The sequence below is a fragment of the Anomaloglossus baeobatrachus genome, chromosome 3 (genome assembly GCF_048569485.1).
Source record: "Anomaloglossus baeobatrachus isolate aAnoBae1 chromosome 3, aAnoBae1.hap1, whole genome shotgun sequence".
In the NCBI taxonomy this organism is placed as follows: Eukaryota; Metazoa; Chordata; class Amphibia; order Anura; family Aromobatidae; genus Anomaloglossus; species Anomaloglossus baeobatrachus.
The window spans coordinates 290,589,829-290,611,743 of NC_134355.1; the positions used below are offsets into that span (position 1 = coordinate 290,589,829).

At 41.2% G+C, this 21,915-nt stretch overlaps 1 protein-coding gene across 1 annotated transcript in view; it reads left to right on the forward strand.

Moving 5' to 3' along the window:
* Positions 1-13,417, forward strand: part of THEMIS (thymocyte selection associated) — a 154,632-nt gene extending 141,215 nt beyond the window's left edge. Inside the window, exon 6 of the mRNA XM_075338277.1 lies at positions 13,061-13,417. Coding sequence (XP_075194392.1) covers positions 13,061-13,083 — 23 coding nt within the window. The 3' untranslated portion in view covers positions 13,084-13,417. The remainder of the gene's footprint in view (positions 1-13,060) is intronic.
* The last annotated feature ends 8,498 nt before the right edge of the window (positions 13,418-21,915 follow it).

Below are 21,915 nucleotides of genomic sequence, written 5' to 3' on the forward strand. Positions count from 1 at the left end.
GGCAGCATTTTTTGCTATTATTATATCTTATTAAAAACAGAGCAGGAGGGTGTCATGCAGAGGTGCTAGAAATAGCTTGGCACCAGTGGGACACTAATGGAGTCCAACAGCCAGTTCTTGTATGACACTAAATGGCAGCATTTTTTGCTATCATTATAGCTTATTAAAAACAGAGCAGGAGGGTGTCATGCAGAGGTGCTGCACATAGATTTGCACCAGTGGGGCACTAATGGAGTACAACAGCCATTTCTTGTATGCCACTAAGTTTACTCAATTTTTGGTATTATAATGTCTTAGTAACAATGAGTTTGAGTGTGCAATGCAGGCAGACGTGCTGCAAATATCTTTGCACTAGTGGGACAATACAGAAGTCCAACAGCCACGTTTCGGATGCCACTAAGTTCACTCAGTGTTTGCTAGTATAATGGCTTAGTAACAATGAGTTTGAGTGTGCAATGCAGGCAGACGTGCTGCAAATATCTTTGCACTAGTGGGACAATACAGAAGTCCAACAGCCACGTTTCGGATGCCACTAAGTTCACTCAGTGTTTGCTAGTATAATGGCTTAGTAACAATGAGTTTGAGTGTGCAATGCAGGCAGACGTGCTGCAAATATCTTTGCACTAGTGGGACAATACAGAAGTCCAACAGCCACGTTTAGGATGCCACTAAGTTCACTCAGTGTTTGCTAGTATAATGGCTTAGTAACAATGAGTTTGAGTGTGCAAAGGGCAGGAGGGTAGAGTGGCAGGGTTGTGGGTCTCTGGGTAGAGGAAAGGAAGCCTGCCTTTCTATCCCTTCTAATGGGGAAATGCAGCGAGGAAATCCCTGACCTTAGCTACACAGACGCTGTCATCTTGTGTAGCTGTTAAACTCTGCTTTCATGGCCCTGACTGTCACCTATGGCTCTGACCCTGCCGGTATTAGCCCTTAAAAGGACTGATAGAAAGTGCTATCCCTATTCTGTACAGCACTGTGTATAGAGCGTACACAGCAGTATCGGAGATAGGCGCTGCGCCAGCGGTGACTGACACCAAGGACGCAGAAGAGATAATGGCGTCCGGACGGGCAGATACTCGTTTTTATAATGCAGGGACATGTGACATGGACATCCTATCACACATGCCGTTGCTTCTCTGGCTAAAAGTCCACTTAGCTGTGTGTGTGTCTGGGATTGGCTGACATGCTGGCCCGCCCCACTACACGCGCGCGCTTAGGGAAGGAAGACAAGGAAAAAAAAAAAAAATGGCGATCGCCATTATCCATACAGCAGTGATCTGAATGCGCTGTTCCCGCACACTATACACTGAAATTTCATAATAGTGTGAGTCACAGAGTTACTTACACTATTACAGCGGAAAGCCAGCTAGTAATTAGCTGGTCTTTTTGCTGCTAGAACCGTTCTCGAACGTATCTAGAACTATCGAGCTTTAGCAAAAAGCTCGAGTTCTAGTTCTATCTAGAACAGCCCCCAAAATTACTCGAGCCGCGAACTGGAGAACCTCGAACCGCGAACCGTGCTCAACTCTACTGCTGACCACTTTTTGATATATGTGCATCAAGGAGTTGTGCCTAACACAACTTCAAGAGGTGAGTGTGCCTTTGGCACCATATTTGCGAAATTTTATACCTAGTAAGACCCTATGTGCGCTTTCTCTTCCACAGACAAATAATTCTTCATAGTGGTTTGCTAGACTTGGTGCTAATGCAATAAGGTGGCTGACAGCTGTAAACCACACTTCACATGCTCATGAGCCACATGTGACTCCTGAGTGCCATATCACTGACCCGCAAGCCTCAAGTGACAGCCAAGCCACTCATCATGTGCCCGCATGCCACATGTGACTCCCGAGCCACATATCATGGGCCTGCAAGCCACATGTGACTCCCGAGCCCCACATTATCCTCCAGCAAGCCACATGTGACTCCCAAGCTACACATCGTGGGTCCGCAAGCCACATGTGACTCCCAAGCCACACATCATGGGCCTTCAAGCCACATATGACTCCTGAGCCACAAATCATGGGCCTTCAAGACACATGTGACTCCCAAGCCACACATCATGGGCTCGCAAGCCACATGCGACTACTGAGCCACAGATTGGGGATCCCTGATATAGAGGTAGAGTTGAAAGGTTCTGAGGTTAGAAAGTTAAAGCAGTCATCTACCATTCTGGCACCTTAATACTAATTTTCACTTTCATAAATGTAATCCTCTGGTGATATCTTACCTTTAATGATGTCTACCTTCATATTTTCTCCTTTGGTACTTTTTAAATGTTTTATTACTGGATTCTAATATTTTCCATAATCCCATAATTAATTAAATTGACTTATTTCTATTACAATTGAACTTTTAATTCTTAAATGATCAATTTTCAAGGCTTGATGAGAAGCAAGGTCTGAAAAGTGCAGACCTAGGACTATACTATTAAGGATAATTTGTGATTGCGCAAATAAAAACACATCAAATTAATTAATGTGAATCTGATTAAATTCCTGTCTGCACAAGTTAATTTAGTGCTACCTAAGAATAGATGGAATTTGTTAATTAGTACTAAAACTTTACACGGAGCTGAAATACCCTCCACATTACGATGCAACTCATAACTTCTTAAGTCGTAAGAAGCATGCACTTAATAAACAAATCGGATTATCACAGTAACAGCAATTACCACATAGGTTTATGTATGGGACACAAATATCCCTGGGGAAATTACAGGTGATGTGATTGATTTGTGTATTGTAGCATAATATAACATCTTTGCACAGAGGCGGATATTTATCTAGGGAATGAAGTACAACTTACAACCTCAGATCTTCTGTAATGTAAAACCACTTTATATAATTATGAATGGCCAGATCAGATGTGTACTACTGGATAGAGGTAAGCTGTATAGTGGATTTGTTTGTGGCTAACATACCATAATCTTTTAAATTAACTCATTTAAAATAAATGACATCGCTACTGATATATCGTCGGGGTCACGTCATTAGTGACGCACATCCAGCGCCGGTAGCGACATCGCAATGTGTAAATCCTAGGTGCGACAATGAACGAGCGCAAAAGCGTAAAAAATCGCTGATCTGTGTCACGTCGTTCATTTCCATAATGTCGTTACTGCTGCAGATACGATGTTGTTTGTCGTTCCTGTAGCAACACACATCGCTGTGTATGAAACCGCAGGAACGACAAACATCTCCTTACCTGCGTCCACCAGCAATATGGAAGGAAGAAGGTGGGCGGGATGTTATGTCCCGCTCATCTCCGCCCCTCCACTTCTATTGGCCGGCCACTTAGTCACGTCGCGGTGACGTTGCTGTGACACCGAACGCACCTCCCCCTTGAAGGAGGGATTGTTCAGCGGTCACAGCGACGTTGCCGACCAGGTATGTGCGTGTGAAGCTGCTGTAGTGATAATATTCGCTACGGCAGCAAGCACCAGATATCGCATGTACGAAGGGGGCGGATGCTATCACGCTCGACATCGCTAGCAATTGCTAGCGATGTCGCAGCGTGTAAAGCCCGCCTAAGAAGCAGTGAAGGGGACAGATAAACATGGTGCATATTTCACATCAAAGCTTGATTCAGATCAACACAGCTAAGCTCTGCTGTATAATGTCCTCCATGTTGCTGCAGCTTGTCTTTGTGCACTAAAAAGTGAAAGAAGAGCAGGAAATCTTTTGCCTGTGCTGTGCTGTCTATGAGAGAAATCACTGCAGCTCATATCATGCCCCCAGCTCCTAGTGGACTGCAAATTACAGATAGAGCATTCAGAGGAGAAAACTGGTAAAAATGCAAAATATAAGTCAAATAATGTTCTGAAATTGTGCTGGTCCTCACGTACACACAAAGAACAGCTCATTCTGAAAATGTCACTCAGTATTCAGTTCTAAACTCACCAGGTGTCAGAGCGACTTCTGACCCTGTTCAGCACTGCAGAGTATGACACTTCACCTGGTGCTTTTGAGTTGCACAATCGAACTCGGGCATCAACCAGTTGTGTGCTTATTAGTGATCAGTCTTGCAGGAGGCTGGCCTGCGGATTGCTGCTAAGGTCAGGGGTTACTCTGGAGATCTATCACAGCTGCCTCTGCCCTTTAAAAGATTGTGGAACCTGTTCCTCCACACCGCTTATAGCTTCATTTGTGTCCTTGTGCTGTGGTGATCTAGTTCTGGTGATCTCCTATGTGTTATTTGGTGTGTTGTGGAAATATCCTCGTTGTTTGTTATTTCCTCTCTGATTCTTTATTTCCTCATGAGCATGTATTGTCTTACTTCTGTGTGTGCAGTGAGTTTGAGTTTTAGGTTTTCATTGTCTGTCTAATTGTGTGGGATTAACCATTCCTGTCCTTGCCCTCTCTGCAGGTGGTGAAGAGGGGGTACAGACAAGGGCTATTCAGGAGCTTGGGCTAGGAAGGTGATCCAAACATCATCCCCATCAGATGTATCTTTGAAAACAGGGACAGCTAGGATCTCCCTAGCCCTAGGACCTGTGTAGGTGCCCCTATTCCAAGTTACCTCATCACACCCTATGACAGAAAAGTTACTTGAAAATAAAGTGATGCTTATCCTTTTCACCACCCAGCGATTTTCCGTATTATGCTTTTTCCTCCCTTTCTTCCAAGAGTCATAACTTTTTTAGTTTTGAATCAATGTAGCTGTAGGAGGGCTTGTCATGTGAGTTGTATTTTTGAACTACACTACACATTCTGCCACATATTATACTGTAAAACAGTGAAAAAAAAAAATCCAAGTGTGAAATTACAAAAAAGTGCAAATCCACAATTGTTTTTTTTTTCTTTTTTTTTGTCTTTTTAAACTTACCATATTCACTATATCGTAAAACTGACCTGGCAATATGATTCCCCAGATCAGTACGACATGTATAATGTTTTTTCTTTTTTGTTTTTTTTTTATTTAAGTGTTGAAAAAAATTCAGAGATTTGTCAAAACAAAGAATTTCACATTTGTCGCCATTTTCTGAGACCCATAACGTTCTTATTTTTCGAGATCTGGGGCTGTGTAGGGCTTATTTTTGGTGTCCTAAGCTGATGTCTTAAATTATACAATTTTTAGGCTGATATGTTTTGATCACCTCTTATTGAATTTTATTGCACTTTTGAGGAGACCCCAAAAAACGTAATTCTGGCTTTTTGATTTTTTTCCGTTATTCCCTTTACTGAACTATTTATTTTGTATTTTGATAGATCGTACATTTCTGAATTCGATACCAAGTATGTGTATTTTTATAGTTTTATTTTCAATGGGGCAAAAGGGTGATTTGAACTTTTGTGTATTTTTTTATTTTTTCATTTTTTTTCACTTTTTATTGTTTTTACTAGTCCCCTTACGGGCTTAAAGCAGATATAATCCGATCACTTGTGCTATACAGAGCAGTGCATCAGCACTGCTCTGTACAGCAGAAATACTGATCTCCTGTGAACTCTGGTGCTTAGCCGGCATTCACAGGAACTAATTCATGACAGTGACAGTGGTCATCAGCTGATCACCGGCTTTCATGACAATCCATCGGTTGGGGGCAGGTAATGATGCGCTCTCTACTAGTGCGCATTAAATCCCGCTGTCGGAGATTGACAATGGGATTTAACTAGTTTAGAGGCACGGATGGATCCACCCATGTCTGTTAGCTGCACATGTCGGCTGATCAGATCAGCCAACATGTGCAGGGACACTATTACTCCCAAATAAGAAAAATCGTGCAACTGTTAATATGCAAATTTCTTTTTATTGATCAAATTGTGCTGAAATTTATGGAATATGGTTCGTCCAAAAAAGTCGACGTTTCGGCTGTAGGCCTTCGTCAGACTGGACTTTATTTTATCTGAACATGATAACAGAAACAAAAAATCAATATCATATATACAAAATTGACAAAATGTGATTACAGTTTCCAACATTCATGGAAGTAAATCAATGACATCATAGAGAGTACCGAAAAGGTAAAGGCGTCTCCTATCAATATTGTAACACACTTCCGTGGTACAGAGGAGAAACACTCCACTTATTAAATACATAGATTTGTAGAGACATGCATATCTTATACTAGCATGGACATGCTGAAGGTTGGACCGGGAATGCATATAGTTAGTGCTCATGTGACCGTGGTTAGTATATATGGGAAACCGACCAAAGAAAGGAAGTTTGATAAGGAGGCAGAAATAAAAGAACATGCAAATCAAAAGAGATGAAAGAAAGAGAAAATGAAAAACAGGTATAGAAGGAGGGAGGTAGTCAAACAGGTACTATCGTCACATAGAGCTCACTGTGCCACTCACCACTGGAAGTATGATAGAACGCAATCACGCCATGGCGTGAGCCAAAAACAGCGGAGGACAATGCGTCAATTATGATATGCGCTATCACAGAGAAGACATGTGTTAGGTAAAGTTCATGAAAAAACATCAACATGGTGTTATACAGGGACAGACGTGATAATTAGATACCTGTTATGAAGTTAGTGTAAACTTGTAGCTCAAGGATTAATTATGTAGATATATGAAATGCATGCGTCACGTGCTACGTCAGTAAAGATATCTCCCCAAGGGTTAGTGGTGGGTTCCTGGATCTCAATGCAAGAAAATATAGTGAATTATAATTGATTTCATAGATGTTATGTCAGAACTGCCCCTATTGTCATACGCAGGCATATATGTAGAGCATAGTATATATATATATATATATGTATATATATATATATATATATATATATATATATATATATATATATATATATATATAAAAAGTAGCGGTGAATACCTAATGTTGATTATGTGAAAGAATCACCATCACATGACCCGCTTATCACAGTCGGATTGTTGTGGGATCCATATTCTGAGTAGGGGATAAAGTAGAGGATAAGGTCATGAGAGATGTGAAACATACAGTCGGTGTTAAACTGTGAACAAGCAGAACCCTTATATCATGAAGGGTGTATTTATATGCGTACAAAGAAATGACACACCTGCAAGTCAGTGGGAGGGGGTGTGGCTGGAGACTGCTATGGTGCAGACCGATATATGGTAGGTAATATAGATGTTTCCTATATAAGGGAGAACAGGCAGATACCAGTTGGTACGTCAGTAGCTATACATAGGCAATGCTAGTAGTCAAACGGTGTAAAGGTATTACCTAAGTTCCGGTCAATTACATGTAATGTCGCTGGTAGGACCGGGAACGTCAGAGACCGTCACCTTAAGGTTAGAGAAGGCAATAAAAAGATTGCAGGTAACATAAGAAAGTCATCAATAGGTAGTAGAGACGAAGCAAAGTGAGTTCCATAAGATACCTGATAATATATTTGGCGGCAAATTAGTGTTGCTGACCAGAGAGGAATACCTGGCCGTTCTAGTGCAATATCACCGGTAGGACCGGAATCAGAGGAGGCCGTTTTCTTAGGATCATGAAAAGGAGAAAATAAGGAAAATAGCAAGCAGCATGATAGAGTTTTATACAACAAGACAAGAGGGAGGTTGGCTACCATAACTTACCACACTGGTGCTGGACGTGCGGTCTGCGAGTGGAGGATCCTGCACTGTGTGTGGTTACAGCGTGCAGTCGTATTAAAAGGAAGTGTGGGCGTGTACTATAGTTGCCACTTTCTGTCAATGGAATACAGGAAGCCGGGCCCGTGGAACGCAAACCGCGCATGCGCAGTGTGCGTCACCGGCCCGGCCCCCTGCTAATGCGTCACAGGAGCCGGTATCAACTGCCTGGAGGATAGCTAGTATACATAACCACTGATCACATGCATTGGCGTGGGTGAGAGACATAATCCTAGTCCAGAGTGCCAATGGAGATATGGGAGAAAGTGTATTAATCCGAGAAGTGCTGGTTAGTGCTCATTATCAGGACATATTAGCGTTTCTGTAAGAGAAAGGGATACATGTCAGTGTGTCAATAATGAACATTTATATTGGTCATGCATAAAAAGTAGTCATGCATAAAAGAGGTCATGCATAAAAGATGGACATGTGATAAGGAGATATTAACCCATATCCATGGGTGACAAATTGACATACATATTATAATATAGATAAGATGCTAGATAATATCAATGTCATGTATTATAGCTAATGGCCTTAATCCTGCAACAGTATTTAGACCCACTAATGACATAATAGTGCATTAGAATGAAGTCTCATATTTTCGGTTTAGCCCATGCGGTTCAAGTGTTCCTAGGGTATGGATCCACCTTGCCTCCCTATCACGGAGGCGTTTAACCCTATCACCTCCCCTGCGTATAACATCTACGTGGTCAATTACTTGAAATTTAAGTTGAGATATTTGGTGACCAACTGTCAAGAAATGATTGGGTATAGGCAGGAGGGTGTTACCACATCGGATGTCCGATTTATGTCGACTGATGCGGTCTCGGATATGCTGAGTAGTTTCCCCAACATATCCGAGACCGCAGGGACACTTAATGTAGTATACCACAAACGTGCTGTCACATGTGTGGAAACCTTTAATCCGAAACTTCTTATCTGTCTTGGCATGCGTAAAAATATCACCTTTGGTAACATTGGCACACTGCGCACACCCCAAACATGGGAATGTGCCCCTTTGTTGTGTGTCCAAGAACGTCTGACATGATATTATTTTCGTGGAACCTATATCTGCACGTACTAATTGGTTCCTCAGGTTAGGTGATCTACGATGGCAGAAGAGAGGTAGATTATGAAAAGCCTCAATTTTGGGGTACGCTGTTTTCAGAAGGGGCCAGTGCTGGCAAATGATCTTTCTTAATAAGGGTTGAAAGGGGTGATAAGTAGTCACGCATGGTACCTGATTGTTCGCCGTCCTATCTTGTCTAGTGATGGACCCTTTGTTCTCGGCTATCTCACGCGGATAACCCCTCTGTAGAAATTTTAGGCTCATCTCTTCATGTCGTATTAGTTTTGTCTCTGGTTTGCTAACCAATCTGTCAACCCGTGTGTGTTGTGATATAGGTAATGGTTTTTTAACATGCCTAGGGTGATTACTGGTGTAAAACAGAAGGCTGTTCCTATCTGTCGGTTTCACAAAAATGTCAGTGACCAAGAGGCCAATGTCCTCTTTTATCACCATACAGTCTAGATAATTAATTTGGGTCTGATCTTGGTGGATAGTGAAGGTCAGTCCGGGCATGAATTCATTAAGGTCAGAAAAGAATTCTTGAAGGCTGTTAAGGTCTCCATCCCACACCAAAAAAATATCATCAATGTACCTTCGCCATAGTAAGGCATGTCTATTGATGAGTGGGTTGGAGTGGATGAATTTATCTTCAAAAAAGGCCATAAAGATATTAGCGTAAGGGGGCACCATGTTAGACCCCATGGCGGTCCCCTTGCGCTGCATATAAAATTGATCTTGGAACATGAAATAATTCTTCCCAAGAACTATATCAAGAAGATCAAGACAGAACTGCCTATTGTCAATGGGTAAAGTGGTATGCTCACATAGAAACCAGCGTACTGCATCCATGCCATCCTTGTGTGAGATACTCGTATACAGACTGTTAACGTCTAATGTCACCAAGAATGCAGGGATGGGGATGTTATGTAAGTCCTTAATGATATCTAGGAAATGCGAGGTATCCTTCACATATGATGGTATGAGGGGTATGAAAGGAGATAGTATTTTTTCAATGGTCTTAGCTAGAGGGGAGAGTACTGAGTCCGTCGATGCCACTATGGGTCTGCCTGGTGGGTGGGTGAGGTTTTTATGAATTTTAGGTAAAGTGTAGAACACCGGGATGGTGGGATGTAAGTTAATGAGAAAGCTGGCCAATTTCTGTTCTATGACACCTAATTGTAGGTATCGCGAAGAAGTGGTTTTAATGAGGGAAGATATCTGTGATGTTGGATCTCTTGCGATAGGCTCATAGGTGCTTGTGTCGGCCAATTGTCCCTGAATCTCTGAAACATAATAATCTCGGTCTAAAATGACCGTTGCCCCACCTTTATCGGCTGGCTTAATTACGATGGTCTTGTTATCCCTCAAATTTTGTATGGCTCTGGATTCCTCAATACTCAGGTTATGGTTTAACTGAAATTCACCTTTGTGTATATTCATGTTAAGTTTCTCAACCTCACTGTTGACCAATGAAATAAATGTCTCCACTGGATGGTAGTGCCATGGTGGCATGTAGGTACTGGCAATAGTCAGGCCAAGGTTTTTAGGATCAAAGCAGACATTACCACTCAGTGGAGGCTCAGGTCTTGGGTTATCACTACCAAAATGTACCCTCAGTCTAAGAGATCTGAAGAATTGATTGAGCTCCTGTTCTACCTGAAAAGTATCATACCGTGAGGTGGGACTGAAGGATAAACCCTTCTGTAAAACTAAATGTTCGGCGGGCGATAGGTTGTAAGAAGAGATGTTGAGGACAAGGTTGGTGTTACCTGGAATCGAGTCCATATCCTGCCCTCTCTGTTGTTCGAATATCCTCCTCTTCCGCCGCCTTGTCTTCTTACTGGTGGTCTGAGTTGTTCTAAAAAACTCGGTTGCTGGCGGGATGTACCATAGTCGCCTTCTGAATCGCTGGTGGAGGCATATCCTCCATGTCTGTATGAACGTTGGAATCTGAATCCTTCTCCAGATCGCCATCGGTATACAGTGCCCTTGGCGTAGTCTTCTTGGTCACGAAAAAATGTTTGTCGTTTTTTTGTTTCAAGATTACTGCGGAAGTTGGTTATAAAGTCGTTGGCCTTGGTCTTCAGTTGATCCAAATCTGATGCTGATAAAGATTGTTTGAGTTGTTCTTCTGTGAACTTTATGCTCTCAGTAACTTGCTGAATCTCCTTCTGCAAAAATTCTATTGTTAATGTGATTATATCAATAGAGCACTTGTTTAAAATGGCTTCGAATTTATCACAAAAAAGAGGATTTTCTGAGAAGAGGGTCGGTCTGAGGGATACCCTTAGGCCTCTAGGTATCCTTTTCGTGCAGTGATATTCCGCTAGAGTCACTAGGTGGAGGTCAAGTGCAGCTTGTCTTTGGAGCTCCTTTTCGTAGTCTCTACCTCGTAGCTCCTCAGGTGGTATCATCAAGAACTTACTGGAGGTAGTAACTTTGGAGACTATATTAGAGGTTTCTTCGTCATTATAAGAAAAAGTTGAAAAATTTTGTTGTGACATTTGAACAAATGTTGGAGAGGGAGATCAGGAGCAAGAGCCAAAAAAACGTAAACAATTAGGAGGGAAGCTCTGCGTCACTGAAATATAGGTGCTCAGGGAAAAAAAGGGACAAAATAGAGAATATCCCGGCACACTATTACTCCCAAATAAGAAAAATCGTGCAACTGTTCATATGCAAATTTCTTTTTATTGATCAAATTGTGCTGAAATTTATGGAATATGGTTCGTCCAAAAAAGTCGACGTTTCGGCTGTAGGCCTTCGTCAGACTGGACTTTATTTTATCTGAACATGATAACAGAAACAAAAAATCAATATCATATATACAAAATTGACAAAATGTGATTACAGTTTCCAACATTCATGGAAGTAAATCAATGACATCATAGAGAGTACCGAAAAGGTAAAGGCGTCTCCTATCAATATTGTAACACACTTCCGTGGTACAGAGGAGAAACACTCCACTTATTAAATACATAGATTTGTAGAGACATGCATATCTTATACTAGCATGGACATGCTGAAGGTTGGACCGGGGATGCATATAGTTAGTGCTCATGTGACCGTGGTTAGTATATATGGGAAACCGACCAAAGAAAGGAAGTTTGATAAGAAGGCAGAAATATTTTGTCCCTTTTTTTCCCTGAGCACCTATATTTCAGTGACGCAGAGCTTCCCTCCTAATTGTGAACATGTGCAGGGAAACATGTGGGCTCACTGTGTGAGTCCGCATTAGAGGGAAAGACACAACCTATGACATACTGGTATATCATAGGTCATGACGGGATTAAAGAGCAGCATGTATCATGCACTGACTGTGTCATTTCAGCCTTAAATGTTCAACTCTGAAATGCTGTGATATTAAAGAACTGGACTTGGTGTTCATTTGATGGTGGAATGTTGTTTGAACACTTCTATCGTGTATTACACTCCAATAAGCCTGAACACCTAAGTAGAATCAAATTGAAGTTTTTCTATATTCAGAAGTTACAGCTCCATATATTTTTGGTATTTCCCTTACTTCCTTTTCCTTATAGCGGCGTACACTTTTCCATTGCTTTTTCTGAATCTCGGGCATGATGCACTTTGTGTCATATTATACTGTATGCTGTATTTGCACTGTATATTTGCTGACAGCTTTTATTACGTCAGGAAAGACCTTTGATACATTCACTTCATTCCCGCAATATTCATCTAATATGTTCATATGACCTTGGGTATGGTTTCTGTACTAGTGGAGTTTCAATCGTTTACCTGCGTTTTTCTTTTGTGCATTATATTTGCAATCAGTAAAGTAAATTGATTGATGATTTCTATTTGATTTGTGAGTCTTTTTATATAGGTGCTATAATAAAATTCTAGGTCACACAATTGGCTGCTGGTATTACATTGACTTATTAGTGTTCTATACTGTAGACGTGCTCAATCATAGAATGTAATAAGCTATTAAGCTTCCTAAGAGCTGCATAAATGCATAATAAAAGCCAATCTATAATCACCATAAAGTTGTATTAAAAATAACTAACACAAAATGTCTTACCTACTTTGATTAAAGAAAAAACATACTGTTTAATGGTGAATTGGTTGTGTATATTTTACATTTAGATACTAATAGAAAAACATCACACGCACCAAGCATTACTATATTAAATCATTGCTTTGAGTGGTTTCCTCCTGTCATATAATCTTGTAATTACATGCAGACGTCAATGGCTTTATATACAGTTATGTCCATGTACAACCTTTTCTTTAGAATCCTTCGTGACAAGTCAATACACAAATTAAAAAAAAGGCTTTTCTGGATAGATGTCTTAATCAATTGAAAGTGATTAGCCCACAATTTCCATGTACCAGTCTTGTCTGCTTGTCATCACCAATAATTGCACAAGGAAACTTTATCTGTTTATCATTTCTCTTTCAGAAAAAGTTCCAGAGCGACATTGAAGCAACTTTCTTAAGGAAAGCAGACATCGTACTTGGAACTTTGCCACCGGAGGGCATTGAAAATGGATTATCACCTTGATAGATCTATAGGTTGTGCCAGCTGTACATATCTATAATAGATGTGTCTTCGCATCTGCTATTAATAAATTAATTATCATATTAAATATTGATACGTAATGATGCACCCATTGGAAGCAAAGGTTATTTTGAAAGCATCAACATCTATGAATATTGAAAATACTCGTGTTTTTCTTCTATTTCCTTCTACCCAATGTCATGTATATCCATTGTCTCAGTTGTATAAAACCTTACATATATATTGAATCTAAAGTGTTGGGGATAACTAATTCTAATACATACAATTTCAATATTAGGCATAAATTATATAGAAAATGCCTTTTCCAGTTCTGTTTTCTTGCAGGCATTCATTCAAGTCTATATATATATATATATGTATATGTGTGTATATATATATATATATATATATATATATATATATATATATACATATACTAATGCAACTCCACGAATGAAGATATCATCTATATCATCAAAAAGTTTATGTATTTCAGTAATTCAATACAAAGAGGGAAACACATTATATAGAGAATTGCACACAGTTATCTATTTCAAGTGTTTATTTCTGTTAATGTTGATGATTATTGATTACAACCAATGAAAATCCAAAAGTCATTATCTCAGAAAATTAGAATATTATATAAGACCAACTGAAAAAATTATTCTAAACTCAGAAATGGCCTTCTGAAAAGTATGTACAGTAAATGTGTCCCGCTGTACCAAGGGCTAGTGAGACGTAGTACAGCGTATTCCCCACTAGGTGGCATCAGAGTATTGAAGGAGAGTCAAAGTAACACTGTAACAGAAAGGCAGCTGAAGTACAGCTGAGTAACTTCAGCAGGCAGTTAACAGGCAAACCACCAGGGCACAAAAGAGTAGTGAAACAGTCAGGGTCTAAGCAGGAGGGTCAAGTCACAGCAAAGGGAGGATAGAAATCAAGCCAGAAAACGGAATCGAGTCGGAAGCCGGGAGACCAGGTATGCAGAGGGAAATACAAATAACAGAGACGAACGGGGGAGGGTACAGGTCAAGGTACGGTAACAAGGAATCAGATCAAACAGGAATTCTCACCAGAGCAAGTCACAGACTGCAGAGGAAAACTATAACCAGCACAGGAATTCAGGTTCAGAGACCATATATAGTGTCTCCTGAAACCAGAATGAGGCTGATGGGAGTTAACCCCTGACATGACCAGGCCAGGTCTGTGAAATTCTGGAGCGGAGAATACCGGTCCTGGGTCTTGACAAAATGCACTCAATACTTGATCGGGGCTCCTTTTGCATGAACTACAGCATCAATGCGGCGTGGCATGAAGGCCATCAGCAAGTGGCACTGCTGAGGTGTTATGGAAGTCCAGGTTGCTTTGATAGCAGCCTTCAGCTTGCCTACATTGTTGCATCTGGTGCCTTTCATCTTCCTCTTGACAATACCCCATAGATTCTCAATGGGGTTTAGGTCAGGCGAGTTTGATGGTCAATCAAGCACAGTGATATTGTGGTTATTAAACCAGATATTAGTACTTTTGGCAGTGTGGACAGGTGCCAAATCCTGCTGGAAAATGAAATTTCCATCTCCAAAAAGCTTGTCGGCAGAGGGAAGCATGAACTGCTCTAAAATTTCCTGGTAGATGGGTGCGCTGACTTTAGTCTTGATAAAACACAGTGGACCTACACTAACAGATGTCATGGCTCCCCAAACCATCACTAATTGTGGAAACTTCACAATACATTATGTGCAGAATTATTAGGCAAATAAGTGTTTAGATTACATGATACTTTTTATACATGTTGTTCTACTCCAACCTGTGTAGGCTAGAGAGCCAACTACCAATTAAGTAAATCAGGTGATGTGCATCTCTGTAATGAGGGGTGTGTGGTGTAATGACATCAACACCCTATATAAGGTGTGCTTAATTATTAGGCAACTTCCTTTTTTTTTGGCAAAATGGGTCAGAAGAGAGATTTGACGGGCTCTGAAAAGTCCAAAATTGTGAGATGTCTTGCAGAGAGATGCAGCAGTCTTGAAATTGACAAGCTTTTGAAGCATGAGCACCGAACAATCAAGCATTTCATGGCAAATAGCCAACGAGGTTGCAAGAAGCGTGTTGGGCAAAAAGGGCGCAAAATAACTGCCCATGAATTGAGGAAAATCAAGCGTGAAGCTGCCAAGATGCCATATGCCACCAATTTGGCCATATTTCAGAGCTGCAATGTTACTAGAGTATCAAATAGCACAAGGTTTGCCATACTCAGGGACATGGCCAAGGTAAGGAAGGCTGAAAAATTATCACCTTTGAACAAGAAACATAAGATAAAACGTCATGACTGGGCGCAAGAAACATCTTAAGACTGATTTTTTAAAGGTTTTATGGACTGATGAAATGAGATTGACTCTTGATGGGCCAGATGGATGGGCCAGAGGCTGAATCACTAAAGGCTGAGAGCCAGTCAGAAAGAGCTCCACTCTGACTCAGATGCCAGCAAGGTGGAGGTGGGGTACTGGTATGGGCTGGTATCATCAAAGATGAACTTGTGGGACATTTTCGGTTTGAGGATGGAGTGAAGCTCAACTCCCAGACCTACTGCCAGTTTCTGGAAGACAACTTCTTCAAGCAGTGGTACAGTATTTTCAAGCAGGACAATGCTCCATCACATGCATCCAACTACTCCACAGCGTGGCTGGCCAGTAAAGATCTAAAAGATGAAAAATTAATGACATGGCTCCCTTGTTCACCTGATCTGAACCACATAGAGAACTTGTGGTCCCTCATAAAATGTAAGATCTACAGGGAGGAAAAACAGTACACCTCTCGGAACAGTGTCTGGGAGACTGTGGTGGCTGCTGCACACATTGTTGATTGCAAACAGATTAAGCACCTGACAGAATCTATGGATTGTAGGCTGTTGAGTGTCATCATAAAGAAAGGTGGCTATAACGGTCACTAATTTTTTGGGATTTTGTTTTTGCATGTCAGAAATGTTTATTTCTAAATTTTGTGCAGTTATATTGGTTTACCTGGTGAAAATAAACATGTGAGATGGGAATATATTTGGTTTTTATTAAGTTGCCTAATAAGTCTGCACAGTAATAGTTACCTGCACAAACAGATATCCTCCTAAGATAGCCAAATCTAAAAAAAACACTCCAACTTCCAAAAATATTATGCTTTGATATTTATGAGTCTTTTGAGTTGATTGAGAACATAGTTGTTGATCAATAATAAAAAAAATCTGCTAAAGTACAACTTGCCTAATAAGTCTGCACCCAATGTACTACAGGATGGGGCTGTATATAGATGAGAGGAGCCATGTATTGCAGGATGAGGTTGTATATAGATGAGAGGAGCCATGTACTAGAGTAAGAGGCTATCTAGAGATGAGGAGCCATGTACTGCAAGATGGGGCTGAGAGGCGTGATGTATTGTAGTAGGTGGCGGCTGTATATAATGGGATAAGAGAAGAGATGTACTGTGCAAAGCATGACCGCAGGACCAAAATCACCAAAAGGAGACTTGTTGTGAGACTCTACACCCATAATATAGTTTATTGGCGAGTGCCATTTATATATATACTAGCTGTACTACCCGACTTCGCCCGGGTTAATAACTGCTGTTAACAAAATAGAATGTATTAACAAAAATATATTCTGCATACAAAAACCACAAAACAAATAGATCTAAATGTAATTATTAAAAGGCAAAAACTAAGCTAATAGAAGCATTTCACAACATATATTTAACTAAAATGACCAAGTAATGTGCTCGGTCTGTCTCTTTCCAGGTCTGTCTCTTTCCAGGTCTGTCTCTTTCCAGGTCTGTCTCTATCCAGGTCTGTCTCTATCCAGGTCTGTCTATTTCCAGGTCTGTCTATTTTCAGGTCTGTCTCTTTCCAGGTCTGTCTCTTTCCAGGTCTGTCTCTGTCTGTCTCTTTCCAGGTCTGTCTCTGTCTGTCTCTTTCCCTGTCTGTCTCTCTGTCTCTTTCCCTGTCTCTATCCGTCCGCCCACCGACATCTTATTACCACACATATAAGCTTCTTAAACTATGAATGTTTTTTGTTCCTATAGCAACCAATCACAGCTCCTATTAATAACCTGTAGTTCCAGGCTCCATTTACTTTAATGGAGGCATGTTTTTTGGAGAGTAACTGTAAAGCACGGGGTTAAATTTTCCTGTCAAAACACAGTCTACGACGTTCCCTGTGTCACATGAGATGTTTGTGCAAAATTTCGTGATTGTAAAAGCGACGGTGCGGATACACTTTTCCTCATTATGTAGATAGGGACAAAATTCATTGGTAATTTGGAACACGGAGGGTTAAAATTTCGCCTCACAACATAGCCTATGACGCTCTCGGGGTCCGGACGTCTGAGTGTGCAAAATTTTGTGGCTGTAGCTGCGACGGTGCAGATGCCAATCCCGGACATACACACACACACACACACACACACACATACATACACACATACATACATACATACATACATACATGCATACATACACACATTCAGCTTTATATATTAGATATAGCTGTAGTACCCGGGCATTGCCCGGGATAGTAACTGTCTCTATGTCTGTCTCCCAGTGTCTGTCTGTGTGTCGCTGTCTGTCTGTCTGTCTCTCTGTCTGTGTCTATGTCTCTGTCTGAGTATTTCTATTTCTGTCTGTATTTGTATCAGTCTATCTGTCTCCATCTCTGTGTGTGTGTGTCTGTCTCTTTGCCCGGCGTGTCTCTTTGCCCGGCGTGTCTCTTTGCTTGTGTCTGTGTCTCTGTCTGTGACTCAGTCTGTGTCTCTGTCTGTCTGTCTTTTCTGTCTCTCTATCCATCTCTCCACCGACATCATATAACCTCACGCTTAAGCTTCAACTAACAGTTTATTTCGTTCCTATAGCAACCACTGACACTTGCTATTAATAACCTATAGCTCCCACCTCCATTCAGTTTAATGGCGGCAGGATTTTAGAGACTAACTGTAAAGCATGAGGTTACATTTTTCTGTCAAAACATAGTCTACGACGTTCCCTGGGTCACATGGGGCGTCTGTGCAAAATTTTGTGATTGTAAATGCTACGGTGCGGATTCCTTTAGCGGACATACATACATACATACACACACCCACACATACATACATACATACATACACTGAGCTTTATATAATATATATATATATATATATATATAATATCTATGTTTTATTGTACAAGGCTGTATAACACAATACTCGGCCGCCATTACATCTCCAGGGTCTCTCTCGGATTTCTAAAAATTTCTCAGTTTTTATTTAGTTCAACCTCTGTCACTGAATTTTCTCAGAATCCTTAGTGGCTGATCCTCCGGCTCTAGGGCTGTGATTTCAGGGGAACCATTGATCGCACATTTGCTTTTTATTTCAAATCTGTTTTATTGATGAAACTGTTGTCAACATACAAACATATCATTTGTGCAATTACAATACATAAACATCATTTTCTCAATGCCGGGATAACATCCAGAAATTGTTACATTAATAAATTTCTTGGAATTCTTCAAATTATCTTTGTGCTATTACCATACAACCACTTATAAATTATAGGTCAGAATTCGCACTTCTTTTGACTTCCCGTATCCTAACATACTCATTCTCATTGTATGTCTATTGTCTTATGAATTATTGATAAATCTTTTCATATAAAAAATGAAACTAGAAAAATGCAGATTAATGTTCAGAAAAGAAAGAAAGAAGAGGAAAGATACAAGCATAAAGAAAAGGAAATTAGAGAGAAGGGGGGAGGGGGGGGAAGCAAAAAAAGAAAAGAAAAAAGGGGGGGAAGGAATGAGACTCCCCACCGTTTCTCAGTTCAAAAAGCTCGCCAAACTCTCCACAAACTCTGGGGACTACATGAACATAATCCATGGTCCCCAAACTGTAGTAAATTTTTCTGTGTTCAAATTTAGTTCTGCTGTCAGCTCCTCCATTCTCTGGGGGTTTGTCATCTTTTCCAACCAATCCAGCACCGTAGGGCATCTAGTCTGTTTCCAAAATCGTGGGATAATTATACAGGCAGCCGCCAGGCAAAATCGCAACATGTCACTTTTTTGTGTTTTTATAGCTCCTGGGAGCATAGAAAGAAGGGCAACCTGGGGGGACTTTTCTATTTCACCTCCGCTCATCTTTTTGTACAGGTAGAACACTGAGTCCCAAAAGGGTTGCAGCTTAATACTAGAGTTGAGCGCGGTTCGCGGTTCGAGGTTCTCCAGTTCGCGGCTCGAGTGATTTTGGGGGCTGTTCTAGATCGAACTAGAACTCGAGCTTTTTTGCTAAAGCTCGATAGTTCTAGATACGTTCGAGAACGGTTCTAGCAGCAAAAAAAACAGCTAATTCCTAGCTGGCTTTCCGCTGTAATAGTGTAAGTCACTCTGTGACTCACACTATTATGTAATTTCAGTGTATAGTGTGCGGGAACAGCGCATTCAGATCACTGCTGTATGGATAATGGCGATCGCCTTTTTTTTTTTTTTTTTTCCTTGTCTTCCTTCCCTAAGCGCGCGCGTGTAGTGGGGCGGGCCAGCATGTCAGCCAATCCCAGACACACACACAGCTAAGTGGACTTTTAGCCAGAGAAGCAACGGCATGTGTGATAGGATGTCCATGTCACATGTCCCTGCATTATAAAAACGAGTATCTGCCCGTCCGGACGCCATTATCTCTTCTGCGTCCTTGGTGTCAGTCACCGCTGGCGCAGCGCCTATCTCCGATACTGCTGTGTACGCTCTATACACAGCGCTGTACAGAATAGGGATAGCACTTTCTATCAGTCCTTTTAAGGGCTAATACTGGCAGGGTCAGAGCCATAGGTGACAGTCAGGGCCATGAAAACAGAGTTTAACAGCTACACAAGATGACAGCGTCTGTGTAGCTAAGGTCAGGGATTTCCTCGCTGCATTTCCCCATTAGGAGGGATAGAAAGGCAGGCTTCCTTTCCTCTACCCAGAGACCCACAACCCTGCCACTGTACCCTCCTGCCCTTTGCACACTCAAACTCATTGTTACTAAGCCATTATACTAGCAAACACTGAGTGAACTTAGTGGCATCCTAAACGTGGCTGTTGGACTTCTGTATCGTCCCACAAGTGCAAAGATATTTGCAGCACCTCTGCCTGCATTGCACACTCAAACTCATTGTTACTAAGCCATTATACTAGCAAACACTGAGTGAACTTAGTGGCATCCTAAACGTGGCTGTTGGACTTCTGTATCGTCCCACAAGTGCAAAGATATTTGCAGTACCTCTGCCTGCATTGCACACTCAAACTCATTGTTACTAAGCCATTATACTAGCAAACACTGAGTGAACTTAGTGGCATCCTAAACGTGGCTGTTGGACTTCTGTATCGTCCCACAAGTGCAAAGATATTTGCAGCACCTCTGCCTGCATTGCACACTCAAACTCATTGTTACTAAGCCATTATACTAGCAAACACTGAGTGAACTTAGTGGCATCCTAAACGTGGCTGTTGGACTTCTGTATCGTCCCACAAGTGCAAAGATATTTGCAACACCTCTGCCTGCATTGCACACTCAAACTCATTGTTACTAAGCCATTATACTAGCAAACACTGAGTGAACTTAGTGGCATCCTAAACGTGGCTGTTGGACTTCTGTATCGTCCCACAAGTGCAAAGATATTTGCAGCACCTCTGCCTGCATTGCACACTCAAACTCATTGTTACTAAGCCATTATACTAGCAAACACTGAGTGAACTTAGTGGCATCCTAAACGTGGCTGTTGGACTTCTGTATCGTCCCACAAGTGCAAAGATATTTGCAGCACCTCTGCCTGCATTGCACACTCAAACTCATTGTTACTAAGCCATTATACTAGCAAACACTGAGTGAACTTAGTGGCATCCTAAACGTGGCTGTTGGACTTCTGTATCGTCCCACAAGTGCAAAGATATTTGCAGCACCTCTGCCTGCATTGCACACTCAAACTCATTGTTACTAAGCCATTATACTAGCAAACACTGAGTGAACTTAGTGGCATCCTAAACGTGGCTGTTGGACTTCTGTATCGTCCCACAAGTGCAAAGATATTTGCAGCACCTCTGCCTGCATTGCACACTCAAACTCATTGTTACTAAGCCATTATACTAGCAAACACTGAGTGAACTTAGTGGCATCCTAAACGTGGCTGTTGGACTTCTGTATCGTCCCACAAGTGCAAAGATATTTGCAACACCTCTGCCTGCATTGCACACTCAAACTCATTGTTACTAAGCCATTATACTAGCAAACACTGAGTGAACTTAGTGGCATCCTAAACGTGGCTGTTGGACTTCTGTATCGTCCCACAAGTGCAAAGATATTTGCAGCACCTCTGCCTGCATTGCACACTCAAACTCATTGTTACTAAGCCATTATACTAGCAAACACTGAGTGAACTTAGTGGCATCCTAAACGTGGCTGTTGGACTTCTGTATCGTCCCACAAGTGCAAAGATATTTGCAGCACCTCTGCCTGCATTGCACACGCAAACTCATTGATACTTACTAAGACATTATAATACCAAAAATTGAGTAAACTTAGTGGTATACAAGAAGTGGCTGTTGTACTCCATTAGTGCCCCACTGGTGCAAATCTATGTGCAGCACCTCTGCAGGACACCCTCCTGCTCTGTTTTTAATAAGCTATAATGATAGCAAAAAATACTGCCATTTAGTGGCATCATAGAACTGGATGTTGTATTTCATTATTGTCCCACTGGTGCCAAGCTATTT